Source organism: Buteo buteo, chromosome 24, assembly GCF_964188355.1.
Source record: "Buteo buteo chromosome 24, bButBut1.hap1.1, whole genome shotgun sequence".
Lineage (NCBI taxonomy): Eukaryota > Metazoa > Chordata > Aves > Accipitriformes > Accipitridae > Buteo > Buteo buteo.
The window spans coordinates 17,754,255-17,779,953 of NC_134194.1; the positions used below are offsets into that span (position 1 = coordinate 17,754,255).

Below are 25,699 nucleotides of genomic sequence, written 5' to 3' on the forward strand. Positions count from 1 at the left end.
TTCCCCTTTTCAGTCCATTAATTTGAAAAGAAGGACTCTACAAAGTGAATTAAGAGATCTTAAAAACCAGACTGATAATAAGTAAGTCTCAACTTTTAAAGGTATAGCATTTACACTTTCCATGAAATTGTATTTATTTACATACACCATTTACAAACTTTAACTACAAAGTTTAAAATAATCTAGCTCATATTTTTGCAAAGTTTGACGGCAGACACAAGGCCTGTTGTAAGTCACTGCTATCCACAGGCCAGGCAATCTAGTGATTGGCTCTTTGTTCACACACTTATTTAAACACAATGAAATTGGGTTACCTCATTAAATAGGTACTGGACTATGCTGCAGCTGCAAGACAATGAGGTGGTCCTCATTTTTAAAAACTAGCAATGCATTTGGGAAAAAGAGTAACAAGCAGTGAAGAAAAATAATTCCCTTCAAGCAATTGAAATACCAGTTTTGAAGATAAAATAGCAAAAAACCCGAGGCCAGTAAAAAGAAACATTGTTTTCCTTTGAAGTTCACCACCAACTGCGGCAAGTGGCATGTTGCATTCCCCAGGCTTATGGGAAATTTGTTTCCTGTTGTGTCAGGAAAAAAATACCGTTACTGCTATGGTCCCTCTGGAACCTGTAATTACTGATGCATAGAAATTACACTTTATCAAAATACTTGACAAACGTTGCCTTGCAAGTCAAAACTAAACAGTCTACCTGAGCAATGTTAGTCTAATCCTGTTGTCATTATAGGAAGGACTAGTAGAAACGAAAATGCCGTACCACACACATACATTTCCCAGTCACATAACTAACACCAAGAAAGAACAATGGAGCTTCACTAGACAGTAATTTCTTTAGGCAAGTCATTGCCTTCTGGGGCAATACTCTCGCTCAGGCACAGATGTGCCACTACATCTTCTCAATAAACCCAGTAAAATGACATTGCTAGATTTATGTGTTTTATTGCAATGCAAAATCCTGGGACTGGTATTTCAAGTGTAGTCACTGGCAGTCATATAAGTACCTAATACAGCAGCAGAAATATGAGGCCTCCAGAGTAAAGGAAGGGAAGTTAAGTGAAGTACCTCCTACTGACCAACAAGTACCCAGATCAAATAACACCAAGATCAGACATTGGAACAGCTGCCACTTCTACACTTCTGGAGAAAAAGCTTAAGTGCTAACAAAAACTTAGCACAATATCCCATCAGCTCTGCTCCCAGTAAAGGAATGTAAGGTATGGGATTAATCGAGCAATTATTGGGAAAAAAGTAGAATAGGATGGTATGAGTACAAGGGATTCAAGAAAAAAAAAAGTAGAAATCCCATTCAAATATTTGCAAAGATACAGTTACTATCTACACAGGTTAGTTGTAGAAAAATAAGTTTAGGGCTTGGAAACTAATAACATTCTAGTGCACTCAGCAAACATCTTCCAGTGGTACAGAAAAGATGTTAAGGCAGGACTGACCCAGTGATAATTATCAGAAATAACACAATGGGGAGTTCTATTCATGTGATTGTGTGGTAGGATACAAGATTTCTCTCAACAAAAGAAACTAAGTGTATAAGCATAACATTCGGTTTCATGTTGGATGCCTTATTTTTCAACATTTTTCCCCTCACAGTTCACTAAGTGTTGACGTTGTACCTTGCACGTAAACCACTCAAAACATTAAACTTAACGTTCTTTCATATATCAATAGGATTGAAGTAAATCCGTATCAGCTGTTTCCTGAAGAAAATCTTTCATAGATATGTCTCTAGTAACAGCCCATCAGGGAGTTTAACAGAGCAAAGCAAAAGACAGGTACTTAATTCCAAATATGCTTTGTTCAATTTTCTCCATAGTATTTGCATTTTCATTGTAGAGCATCTGAAACTTCAACAGTGGTGATTACTGTACACTTGAATAATCTCACTAAATTCCAAAGTATTATGCAAGGGAAACATATTAAAAATCAGCTCATGGAATTTTTATAACACAAGGTTCTATAAGCCTTCATTTTCAGTTACACTGAGTTAAGAAATAAAAGCAGCTCAAAGGCACACCTTGTATGACATCCTTGTCTTAGTCATAAGAGTAAGATGATAATAAACCGCCCTTGCCAATCTATTCCTGTAGCACCATAACATTTAATGACTTGCACGAGTTATTTTAATTTTGTTTCATAAACAGTTTCTACTCTTCTAAGTTTTACAATGTAGACTGCACTTGGGACGTGAAACTGCATCAGACTCTAGCTCAAATACCTCCTGGTTCAGCTCCATGTTGACCCTTTTGACAGGCACACATATGCCTCAGGCTACAACCCCATGGCTTCTCTCAACTAAAGGAGATTTGAATCATAATGAAATCCTGTATCATTTATGACTGTATTTCAAAAGCAAACGTGGTGCATTTAAAAGTAATAGCAGTATTCATTTGGGTGACCTTTAAGTGTCTGAAATACTCTAAACAGGCATGCCCTATTACCCCTGTGAAACATATTGAAAAGTTCCAGAAAGCCTAACTTAAGCTTCCCATTGTACACATTACAGACTTTGAGAAGAAAACCAAATGAGAATTAAAACAAGGAAGTATTTGGTCTTGCATCATTTTACCCACAATAACCTTAAATCATGGGGCACTCTGAATAGACAATAAATCCCTGCAGGTAAAGCCAACTTCTGCTGCTGTGAAACAGCAAGCAGTAAAGCTAGATGCCAGAAAACTGGTGACGGGAAAAGGCCTTTCATTTTTGAAGTCACTAATCAAAATCAAGACTTCATGTGCTGCACTTTTAATCTAACCCTCGTTAGTGCCTCTAGAACAATGATCATGTGCCCTACTACTTCTATCCACTCACACAGGAAAAGAAAATCTCATTATTTGCAACATATTTCCAAAGTATTTGAAAGGACTTTTACAAGACAATGAATGTAAACTAATCTTTAACCTCAGGATGACAGCCTATTATGGAAAGCAATGGAAATTTTTACATTATCATTACTGTATTTTTCCTGTTATGCAGATGAGATGTCTGTGCTTCAGGTCACCAGTTCAATCTGTTCCTATATTCACCTTGTGTAAGGAAATGGCCTCAAATGTGAAAATAACACTAAACACTCCTATTTCTAATCTCCTGTTCACAAAAAAAAAAAAAAAGTTATATTTATTCTGCATTTTCTCCTAGTTGGAGTAATGAAAATTTACAAGTGAATTTGCCACTGCTCATTCTAACTGTGGCCAGGACTCTAGCAGCTCTGGACCATTTACTAAACTGAGCATTCAGCAAAACACTTTTCAGCTCCTTTCAACGTATAGCCAATGGGGAAAGTGTAAAAAATATTCACATATGAATTAACCAATTAAATGGAAGCTTGTAAACAAGAAAAGCAATATCTATATAGCAATAAGTTATGTGCAAGTACACCACGATGTGCTGATATTTGCAGACTAGCTCTAGTAGCAAGGCCAAAAAGCCATGTTAAAGCACATGCAGTAAATCTGACTCTGCCAAACTTCGAACGGTCACAGTCAGACTAACAGGGTTATTCAGTTTCTGGAAAAGTAACTGCCTATAAACCATCAGGTCAGAATACCTACGATAATAATATACTTGCAGATATAACCTAACTATTCTCTGACTGCATCTACACAGCTATTCAAACCTCTGTGGAGTTTAACAAAAGCAAGCCATGACTTCAACAGACATATCCACTCTGCAGAGGCCACCAGCAGCAATGCCTCCTCAGCCTCACCAGCACCACAAATCAAGCCGGAGGAACCAGAATACAACACTGTAGAGAGCTACAACGCTTGAACTGGTGCTAACAGAAGCAAAAGAATAAAGTTCTGAAGACTAATGTAAGAAAATGGTAAGTCAATAATGCCCACCCACAATTATTGTATTTTGAGAAGTCTGTAATAGCTGTTAGTCATGTGAAAGCCATCATAACAAGAAGTTGACTCACTGTGTTTTTCCCCCCAGTTTTAACTTGTCACTCTAAACACAGAAGTTGAAGCCTGTTAAAAAGGATGCATTTCAGAATTGGCAGAGCATACATGACCACCCTCAGAAACCATCTAGGTGATGACTAACTATGGAGTCCTGATTAAGTTGTCTTTGCTGTAACTCACTTAAAGCCACAAAATAGTCTCGAAGTTCAAAAAAGCCTAATTTTGCTAAACACCTCCAGGATATTCTCAAATATCCTGGTTGTGGAGAAAAGAACAAACTCTGATGGGAATTCATGTCTAATTGGATAAAGTGACTACATACAGAATTTTATCAATATTCCTTTTTTGATACTAAGAATAAGAAGACTTTTAAGAAGCATCAGAAACTATTTACAACAGCTATGTGGATGTAAAGTCCTGGGCTGGACTTAGTAAGTTTACAAGGCTACTATTGGTGTCAGTAAAACAAACCAAGCATTTTCCAGTTCAGGATTGTGTTGAGAAGGCAATAACAGTATAACAATTTTTAATATGTAATTCCCAAGACATGCGATTTGAAACTAGAATATGTTTGACAGTGCTTTAAAAAAACCCCTGCATTCAGGAAAACTGACACTCAGCAGCATGGTTAAGACTACCAAATAACTTAGTGGCAAGTTAATCTCACAAACTGGGAGCCTCCTGATTCCTTGAGCTGAACACCAACCAAAAGAGCATGTCACCTTTCTAATAGCATAGGAAAAAATAGTGAAAATGGAAAACAGCAGGTACTCAGCTAATAGAGTAAAACAACTTACTTCCAAAGCAGACTTATGCTTCATCTGCATGTGTAGTATTTCTTCTGGAAAAGTATAATCCTTTGCCACAACCTACCTTAAATAGCTTAGTAATAAGATAACCTGATCACAGAAGCTGGCAATAGATATCATCTTAGAAGAAAGACGCCACTAAAACCTGAAAGTAAGTTTTGCAAAAAGTGCCCTTTCTTCTCCAATCATGCCTATTTCCCCCTAAGAGGGGAAACAAGACATCTGCACAGTATCATTTTAAATAACCAATTTCACACAGGGGAAAAAGTATCATTGAGGAGGGAGCCTTCCGGCTTGTTGACATGTCTTCATTTGTTTTCTACTCTCACAATCATAAAAAAATCCTTCAGTCATATATTTAAAAATTAATCCTCTGCACTAATTTAGACAGGAAAAAATCCTTAGACTCTCCAAATAAAACTGGTGTATTTGTATTAAAAAAAAAAAATTGCTAAATACATTATTTACAACCAGAGCCAAAAAGAAAATATAAAATTACTTCAGTTTGATAAATGGCGTAAATGTCATCCAGCTATCTGCAGCACAAGCCTCTGACCTAATGCACATCTTTCTCAAGCCAGAAGTGCACCCTAGAGACCAGCAAACACTTACTGTAATTATTTACTATCTTCTAAAAAGACCTGCTGCGATCTATACACAGTAAAACTACAATTATTGGATGTGGATAAAACCACAAAAACACACTGTTACAAGCCCATGCTATTTTGTCATGGTAACACCATAACTCAAACGCATGTAACAATTGAATTGTCAGGATCCTGCTTTAATGTGAAATGATAATGGAGCTCTAAGCCAGCAATCTGTGAGATCTTTCTTTCTAGAAAGAGAACAAACAGAAACATAAAGAGGACACTAAGAAAATTTATGAACTGGTTGCTTTTCCAAACACAGCTTCTGATGACATCCACAAGATAAAAGACTCTGAATTTGATCAGGAGTCATGATTTGATACTTCAAGCTTGCTAAGGATCAGGCTGGAAAGGAGGGTTTACAAGTGATGGTTGTAGTAAGGCTTTCAGCAGCAAATTCTTGGCAAATCATACACATGTGAAACAACCTCCTAGCTACAATAAACATCTTAGCTATAAATGCACTCAAAGGAAAGCAGACATTGGTAAAATCTAATACACACTACACTTGTCAAATTCAAACCAGGAGACACTGACTCACCCGGGCCAACTTCTGACTGCAGGCACAGTGTGCAATAGAATGACATAATATTGCACAGTGAATCTAGAAGTTAAGTACACCTTTCTATTTATGTTTAACAAGTTCAGCTTCATAAGTAGCACAGTAACTAAATAGTTCCAGCTACTCCTACTAGGAATTATCTAATGAAACTACTTACACAAAATCAAATACACACACTGCACAAACACTAAAATTGTAAGGAAGCAGACAAATCAAGAACAGAGATGACAAACAGCAGTGTGTGAAAATAGAATTAAAAGCCAGTATGAAAAAATTAAACAGACTACATAGGTTTTCAATGTCTAATAAATTTATCATTAAAATTGCTTTTAAGTATGCACATCCACACAATAATACACATTTCTCACCAGCATCTTCAAAGCGTATGAATTACAGGATAAACCATTATTTCTGGGTAGTTTTAATGTGGTTTCAACACCTTGCTCAAGGAGAAAAATTGAGTGATGAAGGCTCTGTTAGCCAGGAAAAATTATAAAACTTTGCATGAAAAGTCTTCAGAAACATTTGGTATGTTTTGTGTCTATTTGCACGTGTGTCCTTTCTTGCTTCTAATCTACCTTTAAAAAATTAATAACAACAACAACAAAGGTCAAACAGATATTCGATTTTTACTGGTGCTCCTACAGGTATTACACTTACATTTACTTATTTGACTGTTTTACAGTGATATACATACCTTATTAGCCATTAATGTCCATTTATTGCATATTGAACTAGAAAACTTAGATGATCTAATACAATGCATAGCTGTGGTTATAGAAAGCAGATGAGGTTCATATCAGTGTTTGAAATAAATTATAAATAAAATGGGAGGTACACATTTTTCTTATTCCAGGAAGAAAACATTTCAGAAGTAAATTAAATATAATCAGATAAAACACAATTTAAATTTCATTCCCAATGACAGTGGATCAATGCAAGTTAACAAAGTTCCACATACTATCCTCTTTCATCCTTCCAAAAGTAGCAGTTCTATAAGGAGGTAGATGCCAGATAATTCCTGACAACCATTAACCTAAAGGAACAGCATGATGTAGCAGGTTGAGGACAAGATTCCCCATACCATTTTAGCAGTTAGCTAAGTAGCCCCTCTTCCCCTTTTGATTCTTTTTGCTTATTCCATCTTTGAACACTCAAGTAATACATTTCCAACTTGTTTCAGTGAACTATTACCTAATTAACGTCTGAGTAGCTCTTTAAAAAGCAAAACATCATTACTGACAGTCACTGACTATCAGTGACTACCCGTCACTAATGTTACCCTGGGAAACATTAATTTACAATTAAGAGATACATACATCAATGGGAAACTATAAGACTTACTATAAAAATCTTACATTTTCATCATGAAGTGGCATGACCTCAAGATAAGAAATCAAATAACAGCATCCGAGCTTTGCTCCTAATATATTTACTGCAAAAAGTTTTTCTCTGTCTAAAATTCAGTTTGCTTCACTACACATGAGTTATTTGGCATGACATGTTGTACACATATGCAGCAAACCAGTTTCCTGATTCTGCCTGAATATAAAGAAACAATTTTTACTGTGAGGGTGACTGAGTATTGCTACAGGTTGCCCAGGGAGGCTGTGAATCCGCTATACTTGGAGATATTCGAAAGCCATCCGGACATCAGCACCAGCCTGCTCTAGGTGACCCTTCCTGAGCATGGCGTTGGTTGGACAAGACAACTTCCAGCAGTGCCTTCCAACATCAATAATTTTGTGATTCTGCTAGAATATTGCCTCTTTTTAAGACTATTCACAGACTTTGTGTTGTATGCTACAAGTACTTACCTGCTGTTACCATCCATGTATCATAATCACCTTTTGAAATATGCCACTATACAAGAAATAAAGCAGTTCCGCTAATCCATCTTTATTGACAGATTTCACTGTGCTACAAATACTTACACCATGTTAACAACAAGCAATGTGTTATACAGTGACTATTCCCGATACTAAGAGGATGTTCTATTTTATTAAAACAAATAATTTGTCTACAATATCTCCTTCCTGTTGATCTTGCTACTTTAATCTCCTCTGGAAATAATTACAGATGAATATGATAAAACATTGGGACACCTGTAACTGCAAAGTGCAAATACCTTGAGATTTAAAAAGTATTATGCATGCACATCCATGAACTGGTTTTGTCTCAAGAGTTCAGGATCCCAGGGCCATGCTCTCACACCACAATGTTCAGCGTTACTCTCAATTCTAGATTCTGATACTACCCTAAAAAGTAAACTACTGAATGTCAGAGTCTTATGGATACTTCCACTAATCTGACACTTTTGGTATCAGATTTCAGTATCTTTAAGTTTCCAGAGCCTGGTTTGTTTTGTCAAGTGACAACTAAGACAGTTCATTAAAAGTGAATAGACCCAACAAATGTTCCATGGCTATAAATTCAGGGGAGGTATTAATTCTCACTGCAAGGACTTGAGTTCAGAGCACTTTTACGAGTTTTCTTCATCCACACAAAGGAACTTAACTTTACCTTGACTACTTAGCAGCTGGCTTTATGTATGGAAGTTTCAACAACAAAACATATACTGTTATATGTTGGGGGGCGGGGGGGGTCTGTTTCCCACTTCTACTTCGTTTTTAAAGATATTTATGTATCTCATGGACCACTAGCGTACTAGGCCTTTAGTGAAAAGCAGATGCACTACGATCATTTTATATGCCAGCTGTGCACACAAAGGAAACTCATGATTCCAGCATGCACAAAGCTATGTTTGCAAACTTTGCCGATAAATTTCACAAGTTGTTTTGGATATTTGAAAATAATTACCTTGGAATCAAAGCCTGTTTTTATAGCTGTTAAATTACATGTTTTGGTTTACGATACTTGTTCTGTGCCTTTAATCACTTGTATTAAGATTAACATTACCTTTTTCTTTATGGCTATATATTAGTAAATAATATCTGAAACTATACGAAAAATATCTTTCTTGTTTCCATTTCTCAATTTATTGAAAGTGCCTTTTCCTTCATTCAGTTTTCTCACTAAAAGTGCCTGCAGTTTGAATTATTAAATACTTAATTATTTATCCCATATAAAACATTTAAGAAGCTTTAAAACCTAGGAAATCAAGGCAACAGAGCAACAGCAAACATTTCCACTAGAGAATCCAATCAAGGGTTCATTCACCATCCAACTTAAACCTAAAACTCTTATCTAAACTAAAGCAAGCAAAATCCATGAGTCTCAAAAGCCCCTCTTTCTAGAAGAAAAGGCTCAAAACCTTATGAGAAACTCGTTTTGTAGGACGTTTCACATTCCATCTAAGGTTTATTCCCCTAGATATATATATTCCTGCTTCTAATATCAACCAGATGTGACAATGAAGTCTAAGCTGCACTGTAAAAGATGCAAAGATATCCTGTAGTTTGGCATTTTGGGAGAGGCTTGGAGAAAAAAGGCAAAGGTACCTGGAGTGTAAGTGATTGATTGAAGAAGTAGTTATAATGAGAAGCATTCTAAGTTAAATTTTATTAGTTGTCAGAAAGACTGCATTTCAGTGAAAATGCACAGTGCCCCAACATAAGTACGCTATGGTGACAAACAAGGAAACCATCAGCGACAAGAGCATAGCTGTCCCAAACTACACAAACAGCATGCATATGAAACAAAAGAGGAATCCAATATCACCAAACAGGTTTGTCCTCTAGCTTTTCAAGCACGTTATTGACAGGAAAGCTTAGTGTTCTACATTTTAATTTCCACCAGCAATATGACTGAAGAGATTCTGCTGATACTGAACTACATAAAAAATTTTCTTTCTCCAGTAAACTCACAGGCAGATTTCAGCCCAGCTGACAGAACACTGAGAAAAGTCTTCACATTTGTTTTGCAACCTTTAACTATTCCTGAAACATTAACAGGTCCTCCCTGAAACCCTCCAGCACACAAAATTCCTGCATGTTTAAACAGGTCAGTCACTCTATCTCCACCAAATACTATTAATGATAATAAATATACCCAACTTTCACACTATTATGAAGTTATCAAACTTAAAACGCCACCTTTGTGTTTAGTTTTATATTTTTTTTAAAAATTGAGTTTGGACCTTCATTAACAAAGTTGAAGGCTGTTATGGTTCACTGCATGCCAGCTAAAGAGAGCAGCTAGAAAAATCACTGCTCATTTCATCTGTATTTGGACAAGACGATGAGTTCTTAGTTTTCAACTAATAACACCAAATTTTACATTTGTGGAACACTGCAGGGCAATATTTAGTTCTTAAAATTTTGCATCATTTCAGCTGTAGCAAGCTTACACAATTAAAATAGTCTATTTTGGACTTTCTAGTTTATCAGGATTATAACTATTAAAATAGAACAAAGTAATTGACTAATAGCTTAGTAGCCCAGAGTCAACAGTTTGAAAACATGGCAGCAGAAAAAAAACATACCTATACTACGGAAAATTAAAATTAAGATCACAATTATCTACACTTTTTAATGTTCATTTTAATTCACTCCTCGTAAAGGCCACAGAATCTACATCACCCATGTATCAGTCCCTCTTATCAATTTTTACTTCACTACTTTTATTCCCTTTCATCGCTTTCTCAGCTATGCTTTCTTCTTGAAAGGCTAGGTCAGAGCAGCTGTGGGAAAGGAATGCAAGCATCATGCCTCTTCATTGAAGCATTTTACCCAGAAAGCTAGTTGTGACCAATGGAGACTGGTACTGCTGGACTTAAGATAAGTCATAACAGAAGCAAGAAAGAACAACTCTGAAATCTACTAGCAGTAGGACCAAGAGAGTAACACAAAAAAATAGAAAGTAACCATCTTGGACATACTTTTCTTTTTCCTCAGAGCATTAAAAATATATGTGTGTGTGTATTTTTACAAATTCTAGTAGGTAGCAAATTTCTTGGGTTTATCCCATCACTGAAAAACATACAACCAAACTGCATTGGGAGCCATAACAGTTCATTTAGCTAAGATTTATTTACTTAAAATATACACTATATTTATATAACACTTGTTTCTTCAAAAGAAAAAGCAAGTTTCTACTGACAAACAGTGCTAAAGTGATCTATCTAAAACACTATTAAACAGTAAGCAAGACTTTGAATGAATGTCAGTGAATAAAGACAAATGTTTCAACAGCATCTGTTGGGAGTCATTACAGAATACAGCATTCATATTAATCATTCTATTCTATGTAATTTTATTACAATCTTTATATTCTAAAAGCAAAATTGTTACTTTTGCTATTAAGGACTATAATGTATCATGATTACATGATCTACTAAAAAATACACACTCTGGTATTGAAAAGCCTCAATTACTTCACTTAGTTGCTTTGTGCAAGGCTCCCTAAGACAGATGCACACAAGTTATCAACACACACAACCTTCCCTCGAAACCACAAATTACCATAAAGTTCCTTTCCGCCTAATGATAGCCATGTACAATGCAACCACTCACAGAAGTTTCAACATGTTAAACTGGAATTTGTATTAGTGGATACATGTAATCACTATAAAAATTTTTTTCTTGAAAGCACCACCATTTCCTTAGACAACCAACCTATATAAAGCAACTCTTCTATGAAATAAATACAACTAGCAACTTCTGGAGACCAGATCAGGGTATCTGCAAGTCAGTATCAGCTCACACTTTATACTTGAGTGGAGTTTCAAGATACAAAATTTCAAAAACATGCAAAGAACATTAGGAAATACAACCAAATCACTCAGCCGTAGCAAATCCATTGAGCAAATATTTTCTAGTGCACTCAAAAGCTACAACAAAGCTTGCAAAAACAAGTACAACAAAGATTATTCAAGCAGATTAAGACTAAAAGACAGCTATAGTTTGTAATTATTTATATTTTTATACATATATTTTAATCTCCAGAATGATGTCATTCACTTGTACGGTTTTTCATGAGCAAGTTTGGACAACAACAAAGTTCATAACAGAAATTCTACAAAACTGTTTCAATATTACTCGCTTCACAACACTGTTCAATTTGTCTGCGTTTAAAACATCAACAAAGAGCCTACTGTTTTTTAAATAATCAACTGATTCCAAAATTGATCTTCACCATCACCATGTGTTTTGTATTTCCACAGTAAGAAAAATTTACTGCACTGCCTAGATGGTTTGTTTGGTTGCATACAGAGATATTGAAACAGTTATAAAAACTCCACATGGATGTAACAACTTTTCTGCCATCCTGTAGTAACTTTACAATTTCACTAGCCAAATCATAAGTCTGTCTATCTAGTCTTCCATAAACAAACTCAAGCATAAAAAAACCCCAGTTTTACCATATAGCACATCTTTCAAAAAGACAGTCTGGATCATGAGTTTAACTTTGGCAGGATCTAGAAAGCAATTTCAAACAGCTTTTGACTACTGCTTTAAAGGCAGATGATTATTTTCTTGATAGTAACCGTGCAGGCACCTGTTCATCCATTTTATCTCCATTCACTTTTTTTCTTTAATATATTTTATAAATCATCCAGTCATCGTGCTAACACCACCCTCTCCCTCCCCCCACCAAAAAAAAAAAAAAAAAGCCAAGCTTATGTTAGTCTTCTCTTGCCGTTCAAACTGGTCTTGATGCCATCTAAACATCTTATAACACAATTTTTATATTTCAAAGAGATGAAAAATTCGTTACCTCTCTGTATTTCCTCATCTTCCTGACTGACAAGGCAGCAGCCATAACTTTGCTGGTCTGCCTGGCAATGCCTTGACTTATTTAAAAAGATAATTTCTAAAACTGAAAAAGTTATAACAATCTGTATTATGTCAACATGCTGATTTTTAAATAAGAGTATGCAATCTCTTTTTGTGGATGTGTAGACTATACTAGACATGCGAAGTTGCCACTTTTCATGGTTTCTATAACTCTACATAGAGAGTTGAAAATAATTCACCTTGAAGTCATCATGGTGAATATATGAAGAATAGAAAAATTTTGTGGTTTTACTTTTCTCTGATATTTATGCTATACTGAATTACAACTACACACATGCAAACATAACACATCATCTTAAGAACCCTTACTATCTAGCAGTTCTAATGTCACAAAAATTAAACCTTTCACCACAGTCAAAACACAAACATACAAATCTGTATAATAAGGAACATACAATAGGAACATAAATCAGATAATACTTACAATCTAGTTAACTTCTGTGTGTTCTGAAAAAGCAGCTCTGGGAGAACTTGCAATTTATTCTTGTTCAGACGCCTAAACAGTTACAATAAGAATAAAAAAAAATTAGATTATCTTCCAATTTAAGAATCTTTTTCTATTACGCATAAACACACGAAGCTCCTATTGTATTAAACCTCATGCCACGAACTCAGCATAGAATGCATTGTGTACGTTATTCATACACAAGCCAAACAGATCATACCATCTGTAGAGCACCTGCTTACAGTCTTGAGATAGGGAGTCAAGTGACAGTCACCACAAAGTTTGAATGTTTTAATATGGATGAGTACACAAATATCTTTTTTTTATTCTTCCTCTGGATGCCTACTAACAGTGAATCATATAGCCCCCATGGTCAGCTTTTATTGGTCTGAGGAATAGTTACCAGGAGGTATCTGGATTTTCTCTCTCCTCCTAAAAATGTAGGCACAGTAAATTAAGTAACTTGACCAACCAAGATTATTTCCAGATTACCTATTATTTCTACAGTATAAACACAAGATTCTTTTTTTTTTAAAGAATTTTCTTAAAACTTCACTTTGAAGATATGAGCGCTGTTGTAGAACATATGAACATACAGGTAACCAGACAACTATATGGTGATTTGAAATAAAATCTTAATCTTTAAGATTCTTCCAGAAATGTTTTAGAGAACTGCTTAATGTTTATACGTTAGTCAATTTTACTCACTCACCATGAAAACTTTTACACTGATGACCACAACTTGTCAACTGTAAGAAATCAGCTGTTAGAAGTTACTCCAGCTTAGCATATGCTATAAAAAGCATAAGCTTCCTCTCCTTTGTAAAATGCATGCCAGCTCTGCAAAATCTAAAAGCAGTTCTACTTATAAGAAACACTCTTTTTCTACAATCCTTTTTCTGTTGTCTGACAATAAAAACTGTCCCTTGCTTCCACAGTCCTAATGAATGTTATTTACATAATGAAGTTGACCTAAACCAATTACATATAACTCCACTGTTCTAAACAGGAAGCTGACTTCTAATGCATGTTCATATATAAGCCTGTATTTATGGTTCCTTTGATCCCAATTTACCTTAAAAGTTAACTTTGATAACAGACCTATTTTTGCTAAAGTTTTGATCTCAGAAGACACCTGGAACTTTTAGAAACCTACTGATAGTTAGCATCCAGTATCTGGTTTCCAATTTTCTTATGCACTGAGTAATTTCACTATCAGAATTCAAGAATTTTTTTGATTGAAAGGCCTTCCTCAGAGATCAAACTAATGTTGTGGGGTTTTCATGCGGCAGAGTTTTCATATGGCTACCATATGAACGTGTCTTGCAAGATAAAGGGGTGAGGGAGGAGAGAGGAATATTAACTTCTCTTTCTGACACCTAGAACAGATCAAAGGCAGCTTTTGCTAGCTTGCTTACAGAGCCTAAACGTTATGCATTACGCATGCCACATGCTAACTTAAGCAGAAAAAAAAAATTGGTTATTTCACAGTGCTTTTACTGACTACCCAACTACATTTCTGAGATAAATGAACAAACCAATAAATGAAACACTAAACAAGAACATGAGAGATACTAAGCACTAGTTTGCATTAAGTACATGGGAAGATTTTAAACTAGATTCCCTTACCCACGTGAAATTTCACACTTTTATACCTAATTAAACTTGATCTTAATCTTGTTTAATTTAAGGTTGATAGTAATGTGCTACTTAATCCTCCTCAAAATCATGTTTTCAGTTAAGCATGTTTATATTCTAGAATAGTTCATCTACTTAGCAGGATGAAATACAATGCAAAAAATTACTTGTGATACTACAGGCCTTAGAACTCCTCAGTTCCATCCTCATTCATCAAGACTACCGCTAGTTCTTGAGAAACACTAAACGTTGAACTTATTTATCGATCAAAATGAAAAAGACTGCCAGTGAAAGGCATCTATTCCACATAGTTGTCTAATGTTTATTACTGTGTCTGATCATCATTCCAGTCTCACAATGTACATGCAAATCCAAAGTCATCTGACTTATCTCAAAGCAATGTCCAAGGAATGTTTTAATTATCTCTACTTGCAAGGATTTCACAAATGCCATGTTTATGCTTATTGTTTTAAGCCACAGAATCTAAGTAAAATGAGATTAAGTTTCTAGAAAAGGAGGTTCCACACCAACAAGCAGACAAGAAAACATATGTAGTAACAAAAAATTGTATTTTCAAGGTTAGAAAGTTTGCAATCTGAGAAGTCAAATATTTACAATTTCTAGTGACACAAACAACTTCCTGGAGAAAAAAAAAAGCTAACAAATATTTTTTCCTAACTTATTATCAAATTAATCCAGAAGATCAATTGTTTAAAATTATTTCCTATTATGGGCCAACACCACCATACCTGTGATGGATAAAGGACCAAACTCTCAGCTGCTCTTTTAAATTGTCCTAAGCATTTTAAGATTTCATCCTGACATTACCTTAGTATTGATTTTCTTTCAAACATCATATGAAGTAAAGTCCACAAAAAGCACATTTTTGAAAAGCTTACATTGTGACCTACTGTTCACCAGCACTAGACATTTCATATTGGTCTAAACATATTAAATTTTTAACATTATATTGTTATAAACAAAGTGTTGGCCTTTTTATTCTGCAGCAGTAAGCAAGCCGAATCCATCTATCAAGACCAATAATTAATTACATTCTTCCTTTGCCTTAACTCATGTAAGCTTGGTTTTCAAAACAACCCATCAATACAGGTTAGTGCTCCTGCACTGTACTGCACATGATACCGTCCTCAGAATAGTGTAAACACACAGTACTTCTGTCACAGAGCTTGCAGCTAGTAAGGCAAGGAAGGCTATGTTATTACTTGATAACTAAGCGAATCTGAGGTAGCAACAAACATTTGAAGAGTCCATGGCTACTGATGTCTTGGTTCAAGCCACAGGACTCTCCAAACATCCCTTCCTAAGATTTACTTCAAGTTGGAATTTCTGCCCAAAGTCATTTTATTCATAGTTTGATTCTCAGGGGAACTCAGGGAATGAACTGGGTTTTGTTTCTCTTGAACATCACCTACTGTATTTAAATAACTTCTACTGCAATACGCAGCTAAATATAAGACTAGATCAGCCCATACAAACTCAAACATACTTGACATAGGATACATTTAACATGGGTTTATTTATTATGTGCCAGAAAGCCACCAATAGCCTAGGAAAATAGCAATTACTCTTCTTATTTCTCTTCCTGGGCTTGAGAGAAAGGCCATTAAGAAACTTCTCAATACAGAAGTATCAAAGTACAAGACAGAATGTTTTTAAATCCTATAAAAGAGACAAAGAAGTGTTTAAAAATTATTTAATGAAAAGAGCAAATGTTCTGAATGGTCATTTATAAACAGTTTCCTCTGGTTTGACAGAGAAGTGCCAAACACGAAAGAAACGTTATGGAATAGCTCCTAACGCGCCATTTGACAAGAACTTCAGTTTATCCTCATTTATCAGTAAGCTCTAGGACAAATAAGGAAACTTCAAGTGCAAGGTGAAGCATACATTAGGAATGCCAGCACAGGGCAGGACAAGCTTTAACGTAGCTGATCCTAAGGGGAACTTCAAAGCACAGGCGGAGTACGCTTTAAGGAATCCATTGTGCAGCAGCCCCTTCACACACGGAAAGACCTGCAGAGAAGTATAGAAACACCCTATGCTTGCTTAAGCCTGTTACCTATGAGAGCCTTTCACGATCATGTTAATGCCTAAATCTTAATCCTGTCAGGTGTTTAATTCTAATTACAACAGTATTTCTGATTTTATAACAAATACCTTGGAAAGGGGGAAGCCATATATTATTACAATAAAATAAAAACAGTCCGCAAAAAGTTCATAAACAAAATGAGCCAAAATCTTGTAAAATGATTTTGTGGACACTGTTCTTGTGACTGCACTGTATTAACAGATATAGATATTCCGGATTTTAAGTTAGTGACTTAAAATAGAAGTAACATCAAGACATGATACCTGGAAATTGGATTTAAGAGCCAAGCCATTTTTGCAACTGCAACTAGCTACACCATGAAGGAATGACGTCAGTTTTGTGAATCTGAACAGTAGACTAGAATTAAAGAAAATATCATTTACATTTTCTCATGAGGAAAAAAATCAGTCAAATTTTCATTGCCACACCAAATCCTTTGCACTGTTCCAACTGGGAGCGCCACCTGGGACTCATAGCACACTACAACTAAAAACTTTGATCTGTCCTCTTCTCTCATGTTCAAAATGCATCCACCACGCAACCAGCGCATGAACATGCTCGTGCGTACGCACACATAGCACCAATCACCACCATACCAACATTGAGGTACGCCCAGAGGAAGGAAGGAATCTGGGGCACAGAGCCAGACAAGATTTGGTCCACGTTGTTTCACCTGGGACTGCTGGATGAGAATGCAGCTGTTCAGTCTCTGAAGTATTTTGAACTGGATGTTTTACAGCTAATAAGACCTGCAAAGTATTCCGGGAATTTGGAGCACTGGGCAGAATGATGCATAATCATCTAATGCCACAGAACAGATTAGCTCCAGTGCTGGATCAGAAGCAACTCTGGATGTGCACAGCATGGAGCCCAGACTAATAAAACCTCCTGGAAGCTGAGGAACTGTGCAGAGAGGCTCTCCAGGAGCCATATCAGCTCTGGCAATACCTGCATTGAGTCAAAGATATTAAGTCTGATTAGACACATGCTGACTGTACAGTCAACAATCTCCATACATTGCAACTCCCGCCATCTTCCAGATTACTTTAACCACTACTATGCATGGGAAGTAGAACTTTGCACATTCTGTTTTGTTAGTCTGCTCCTCAGATCCCCATAAGTGACCCATAAAAGCTGACCAACCACCAACCGCGAGCAATAGTTCTCAATGTGTAAGCAATGGACTTCCAGGAGTCCATACGTCACCTCCAAGGCATCCATGTAAGACTACCACACTAGCACAATGTCCCCTCGCTAGGCTCAAATGTATATTCACCTATGCTTCTGTTGGAAGATGTTTAGGGAGCTCTAAACAGTAAAGGCTAAAAACCTGTATTTCTGTATGCAGGAATTCACTACAGAAGTGAACTACTGTTTCTTCTGAAATTATTATAAATCATTGGCACACTTCTAGTAACTAAGATTGCTTAGTAAACTGCAAAATTCCATCTAGGGTATAAGCTTATCTAGAGTTCAATTATGTTTGTATACAATATGGTTTCATCCTCTTAAAATCCCTCATACAGGACCAGGCATATAAGTGGTTCAACTCTTCTAATCACCTTACACAGGAATACAGAGTTAAAACTTCAGTGTATGAAATACTGGGGTATTGCAGGAGCACTTACTTCTATAAAATGTTCAACATTACATATAATAATGTTCATAACATCATATATATGCATAATATCTCTGCCCACCACAATAGTTATGAATGATAGCTTTATGTAATAAAACTTCATACTTACTAAATGTGCCCACAAGTTTTTAACAAAAGAAGAGTAACTCCTTCCTTCGAAGCTGCAGGCAACAAGTTACTTCCTGACTATTATTCTGGATATTACATGACATTATTTTCAAGGCAGATACAAAGATAGACATTAAACAAAACAAATACAATGGTAGGTTACCTCCAAGAAGATAACTAAATATACCTTTAAAAGAAACTGGTGAGCTATGCGCTGAGAAAGACTGCTGTTAACAGTCTGGTTAAAAGGGCTACTTTTCTGAAACAGTACTAACCTACTTAAAAATGGACAGGGGAAAAAAAAAAGACCAAGAAATCAGAAAACAAAGAAAAACATTTTAAAAAATTAAAACCCAAGAGACTTGCCTGTTCTTCTCCAAAGACAGCCAGAGTCTTCCACAGCATTGTCAGGGAGCGTATGTTGCAGCTTAAGTCACTTCAAGTTTTTACCAGTGCTGGGCTGCAAGTTGGACTCAGGCACATAAAACCAACTATTTTTAAACCTTCCTCTACTTTCTAACCTCTTAACTCTACTTCACAGGAGCAATCTGAATTTGTTACCCAGCTAATATTTAGATCTGCGAAAGACTGTATTAAAAGCATCAACTGCAATTGGAACCGGAAAGAGTAAGAAGGTCACCATCAGAGGCAAAAAAGGACTTCTATCAGGGCCCAAACTGCTCAGCATACTCATGGGTGACCTGAAAAGGTGGAGCTGCAGGGGATGACACAATTTGTTGCTGATATGAAGTGAAGGCTGATTATAAACTCCAGAAAGAACTAATGGTATTTAGTGCCCAAAATGGCATATATAATTCATTACAGGTAAAATTTAACAGATATGCAAAGAAACAGATTTTTAAGTTCATGCATACAACAGCTGTCTCCATCCTGAAAATCACTTCTCGGGAAGTAGACCCATGAAAACATCAACTCACTGCTCTGTAGCAATTCATAAAGCAAGTGTTACAGATTATTAGAAGAATAATGGCTAACGATTATTTCTCTGTGTAAATCCATGGTGTATTCACATGTTGAAGACTGAGAATTTTTGGAATTTGCACCTCAAAAAGGATCCCATAAGGTTTGGAGAAAGATGGCAAGGATGATCGGAGTTACAGAACAGCTTCCATATTGGAACAACTTAGTAGACAGAGACTCCCCACAAGGAAAAGAGCTGAGGGAGAATAAATTAAAGGTCTGTACAATTATGAAGCAAGGGAAGGTGATAAGAAACAGTTGTTCCCATCTTTTGTAATACAAGAAAAAACTTGGAAATATCAAATGTTGTTGATGGTAGCTTCAGAAAACAAATGGAATTAATTTTCCCACACAACATGCAGTTAAATTGTGTAACATCTGATTGTAAATCATTAGTTGCTAAGTTTCTGTGGGTTTAGAAGACAAACAACTAAGAAAAAATACTAAGTAATATTAATTACAAAGACCCAATTGATGATTCAAGTGATCTCTGTCACAATATAATTTATATATTTGCTTTTTCTTCATGTGCTCTTCCGTAGAGAGTTTCAACTGGAGACATGATCCTGGCTTACTCGTACTTTGGGTCTGAGCTAGTATGGCCATTGTCTTCTGGCTTTTGGTACGGATTCCTTTTTTCTGTTCAGTTTCATCACGAAAGAATTTAAACTCACTACTAGAAATTTTAATTTATACTAAACAATACAAATGTAGATTTTAAGCCTCTATTCAAAGCACCTCTGCAAAGTCTCTGCACTGTGAAGTTTTCCTGCTGCACAAATTCAATGTGTTCATAATGTAAGGCTTAAAAAGACTATTTGAACATCAAGGAGCAAAGTAAAAGATTCATAATTACAGTTATAATCAAGAGATAGGTATATGTGTACATAGGCATATCCATATATCTATGCATACATCTCTATGAACATTACTTCCTTCTCATTTTATTGCAGCCAAAGCCCTTGCATCCCAGCTCTGATACCAACACGTACCTCCTAGTAAGGTCTATTGCTCCTCCTGGTTATATTGGATGTTGACTTCTATTCTCATATAATGTAAATACATAAATGTCTATACTTCACAGCTTTATCATGTTACAAACTGCATTTTCTTATTTATGATTCAGATGGCCTAAAATGCATACTTATAGAATTTGTGGCCTTTAAAAGTCACAAGAAGTATACATGCAACATCGTCCTCCAGTGTATTATTGTTTTCTTTAGTGTGGCCACATACAGTATCAAACACAGTGTTTCAACAAAGGACAAACACTCCCTCTTGCCTCTCAAAAATATTTTGCTCCTATACATAGCAAGTGCCAGTTTCCTCCCTTCCTCCCTCAGCCTACTGCCCATTTGGGGGTTCCCATGTCCTGAAGGCAACAGGATAGAGAGAAACAACATCAATGTCAATCACAGACTATCAAGGGCCCTTAAAAAAACAATGGAGAAGTTATTAACTGTGAAATTCCTACCTTCCTGGCTCCAACCAGGCTAATAATATTTCTTCCTCTGTCTGAAGCTGGGATAGGAGAGAAACTTAACTATTAAGATTCCCCTGACTATTAAAAACCAGAGTAAGAAACAACCACTGGAGCTTGGAAAGTGACAACGTTAGCAGCCTAGAGGTAGACTGAAGTTATTTGTCAGGACCATTCTATGAAATAAATGGAGGAAAAGACCTACATTTTAAAAGGGTAATTTTAACCTTTATTATATTCTTGTTTTATTTCTTTTCTTGGCTTCTGGATAACTTCCGGATTAGTAAAGATCCTCAATTTTGATTGGAAAATTTTCAAGTTGTTTTCAAGCTGTTTTCAAGCCAGAGGACTTGTTTTCCTGGAGGAGAAACTTACTTTGGGGTACTGACTTCAGCTGCATCCTTCATGTTCACACAATTGGAAGGGTCACAACCAGTTCAGGTACGTTGTCTCATGGAGTTCCACTCACAAAAAAAGCAAATAGGAGCTAAATCTAATCTATATCAAGGGCATGATCAGTATAGATGGAAAAGAACAAGATGCATATGGAAACGCAACTATAACACAGCAAGAAGTCAGCCAGCAACCTCCCAGGTCTTTTTACCCTCTCCACCACAGGAGACAGTTTGCATTACAGTAAAATGACTATTTTTTTACCTGTCACTTCAGCCCCATGTATTAAAGCCTTTAACTTGCTCAGCTTGCAACCATTTTAACCATCTATTTTCAAGAAGAATCTAAACCAGTTTCTTTGCTGCTGCAATTTATGTAGGAGAAAACAATTTCAACAATCATGGAGCGTAATGCCCCTTACATGCAGACTTTCCCTTCCTTCTCAAGGCTTGTATCACCATTGGAAGACTTCAGAAAGTTCAGAAGAATTTCAGGGTACAGAAGTCAAATAAATGGGTAAAAGAACATTTTAAATCTCAGAGACCTATGCATTCCTCATACAATTAATTTTGAAATTTGGAAGCAGTTTCAGTTTAATGTAATCACATTCCTTCTTGGTATTTTTCAGCTCATGCATCACTATTTCTCTGTAAGTGAATATAATTTTTTATAATCTGCAATATTGCACAGGTAGGTTTAAGGTATTATTTTTATAGTGGCTTCTCTCATTTATTTACACACAAAATAAACAAATACATGCTTAGTGTGGGTCTGACAGTAGCAATGTTAACAGATCATATCAAATACAGTTGTATCCAATATTTTGAGAAGGAGCATTTTCAGCTTTCAGCGTTGTTCTTACAGCTGCAGAACAGTTTTACTCTGGGTAAGAAGGAAACCAAGGAAAACCCAAAACTCCTTTTCTGCCAAGTTACAGTGAGGGGATGCCCACTAACTACATGAGAAATTTCCTCCATGCTCTCTTCAAAGCTCCCCAAGAGATACTCGCCTCCTTCCCATACAGTATGTAATCAATTCAAAAGCCCAGCATAAAACAAAGGCAAATGTTATTTATTCAAACTTGGAAATCATGCTATTTTCCAAGGCAACTTCATTTCTTATTATGCTACTGACTTGATTTGAAAATTTTGAATACCATAATATCAGTAAAACATGCTTCATGCAAACGGCAAATATTCAAGGCATGAGCAGAAATCACTGAAGTTACATGGCTATGGAGGAAAAAGAAAAGGACCTGGCTTCCGCTAGAAGATCTCACAACAAAAAGCTCTTATACAAATCTCTGCTTTCTATTTAAAATGTCTTGCAGTATTATAGTTACTAATACTATTCTTGTATATTACTGAACACATACCACCCAGAATTCAAGTTGATACACAGGCTATAATATAAACTGTCAGTTGTCTCTTTGAATATAGCAATTACCTAGCTTTAACCCTATGAATGTGTGTGATATCCATTGGTCTCCAAATTCTGTGTCTGCATTTCTACTGAGCATCAACAGCTTTACTACCAAATCAAAATACTGCATATTTGTCATGAAACAAGTAGTATTCCATTCCTTTCCACACAACTTCAACAACTTTCAAATTAAATTTAACATCTATATTCGCATTGCTACCTATTATACAACTCATTCTCCAACAGAAAATAAAAATTTCAGTGTTTTTTTGATTTTTTGAATGGGTAGGTTTAAGGGAACAGGCCTGGTACTCCAGCCTTTAATATCCTGAAATTATCCACGTAACTTTGGGTTCACTCCCCAATTTGGTCATTTATTTTATTTCACACTCAAAACATCTGGGTCTCATTTTTGGCAATAAACAAGCTAGCTTTTTCTCCTTTGTTATTAAGAGCTCTATGGCATTGTCCTTAGAGAACAGCCTCAGGGAACATGAAGTAGTTTCTAAGAGTTACTTTAAGGGAGAAGCGGTTACATCACAAGCCTGGGTGTAACCAAGAAGTAATAAAAATGAATTAACACATAACAGGAGACTCAGACAGAAAGACGGGAGTTATTGAACTCTAAGGAGTTACTAAGTTTTCTCTTTTAAACAGCACTGACTTGGGAAACAGTAAAGCAGGAGCACAGTCAATTTCATTCAACAGTTTCATCAGAAAATCCTATTAGCATCAAGAAAGGTGTTGAGGTCATTAACATAGCTTCTTCCTTTGCTTTGTATCACTGCCTTTTTGTAAGGGAAAGCAGTCAAGATACGGCACCTGTTAAAAAAGTCAACCTTGTCCATTACTTTCTGTCAGCACCTCTTTATATTACTACACTAGGAAATAAAGCCAGACAACATGTGATAGAATTTCAATAAGGTTGCTATGAGGAAGCTCAGTACAACCATATTACAGGATTATGGTGTGGAATAAGTAAACTTCTTTATTTACATGACATGTTAGTACATAAGCTCTTCCAAAAACTGAGAGAGATACCACTGCATGTCGCTAAGGCACTGTTTTTTGAAGGAAAACTGTTTACAACAGTTACAACTTTGAGCTCCCTTATTACAAACATAGCAGACTGGGTGGTCCTGGTTCACGTTTTCAAAGCTGTCAGAAGTAATAACCTTTATTAGTAACTTTTCATTAGACTGAAAAAGATTATCTACCCTCTATCAGAAGCAGACTACATTTCTTTGTACAAAGCAGCAGCATATGAACTGGTAGCTCTATAACATTTTTTAGTTTTCAACATAAGAATCCTCTCTTTTTTTTTTTTTAGGATCTCTTCATATGAAAACATCTGACCTTAAGAAGGAGGATAGAGCCAGTATGTAAGCATTATATATGGATTTCCTCTGGCTAGGAACAAATTAGTAACATAAGCAAAAAAAGTGTGAGGAACAGGTTTACATTTCAATATTTTCCCAAAGCCAACATGAAGAAACAAAAAAGGCCTCATAATATTCACTTATGTATTAAAGACTGAGATTAACGCCCTACATCATACAGAAATGGACAGAAGTGTTAGTACCAACTTAATTGTAGAAGGGCATAGAGAATCTTATGTATCAGAAAGCGTTTATTAATGACAACATCAACAGTAAGAAAATCCTGTAAATCCAGAAGTAGCAAGCAAAAGTACATGGACAATCTCTTAATTCAGTAGCATATTTATAAAACCAATCAGTTATGTTCATGCAGGATGGTAGTTTATATCTGCCTTTATCAGCCATTAACACACAAGAATTTACATTTTCTCTTAATTCAAATAAATCCAAAATCTTGATCAGTAAACCTATCAACAGAAGCTATCTGTTTCTCAGTTTCTGCAATGCTTTTAGCAAGTTTTCTTACTTCAAATCTAAAAAAATTTAGAAATTCACACAAAATCTTCCAGTTGTTTTACCTTCAAAACCTTAATACAGAATGAGAAAAAACACAGTTACTTTCTCATTATTCCTCCACAGACTAAGTGAAAACAATAGGATCTTATCCAAGGAACATAAAGAATCTATTGCAGTATCGCTAAATGTCCACCATTTTTTATACTTCCTCAATTTTTGTAAAGCAAGAGTAAAATAGACATGGTTAAAACATTTTCTAACACCAGAGAGTAATCTCTCCAGGTCAGGGCTGAAACCCTATGAAGAAAGCAAAAAGTAAATTTTAGCGTGCACATCTCCAAGCCACATTGCCCCTGCTGACAAGTCTTAAAAGTTTATATTAATCAAACTAACCATTTCCAGAAGTCAGAAATAGCTGTGAATAATTAGCAAGTAAACTTGCAAGTACAACCATTACTGCAATTTTTACCAGGAGAAATAGAACACTGTTCCTATTTGATCTGTTTTAATAACTCGATACCAGCCCAGCTCACCACGCCTCTCCATATATAGTAAAGAATGCTTCTGTGGCAACATGTTACTCCTTCCTCCCTGGGGCTATATGCCAAGCAGAACTATTAAAAAAAGGAAGACTAGCAGAATCATCTCCTGCCTGAAATCAAACTGGATGCTTAACAAAGGATGTATGCTCCAAAGCCAACAGAATGAATATAAGAAAATAATTAAGTGGAACAAAGACCACACTGTACACTTGACTTAAATTTGAGAATGCAAAAACAGCAGCTCTTGTGACTGCTTTATCACAAGACTGTGTGAATTACCTATCACAACTCAAGGGACGTTTTCTCACTAGGAAGCCACAAGGGGTAA

The 25,699-nt window shown here is 35.9% G+C and overlaps 1 protein-coding gene across 2 annotated transcripts in view; it reads right to left on the reverse strand.

Moving 5' to 3' along the window:
* Positions 1-25,699, reverse strand: part of SLIT3 (slit guidance ligand 3) — a 537,089-nt gene that overhangs the window by 467,004 nt on the left and 44,386 nt on the right. For both annotated transcript variants that reach the window (XM_075056287.1, XM_075056286.1), the window contains exon 5: positions 13,143-13,214. In XM_075056287.1, coding sequence (XP_074912388.1) covers positions 13,143-13,214 — 72 coding nt within the window. The remainder of the gene's footprint in view (positions 1-13,142; positions 13,215-25,699) is intronic.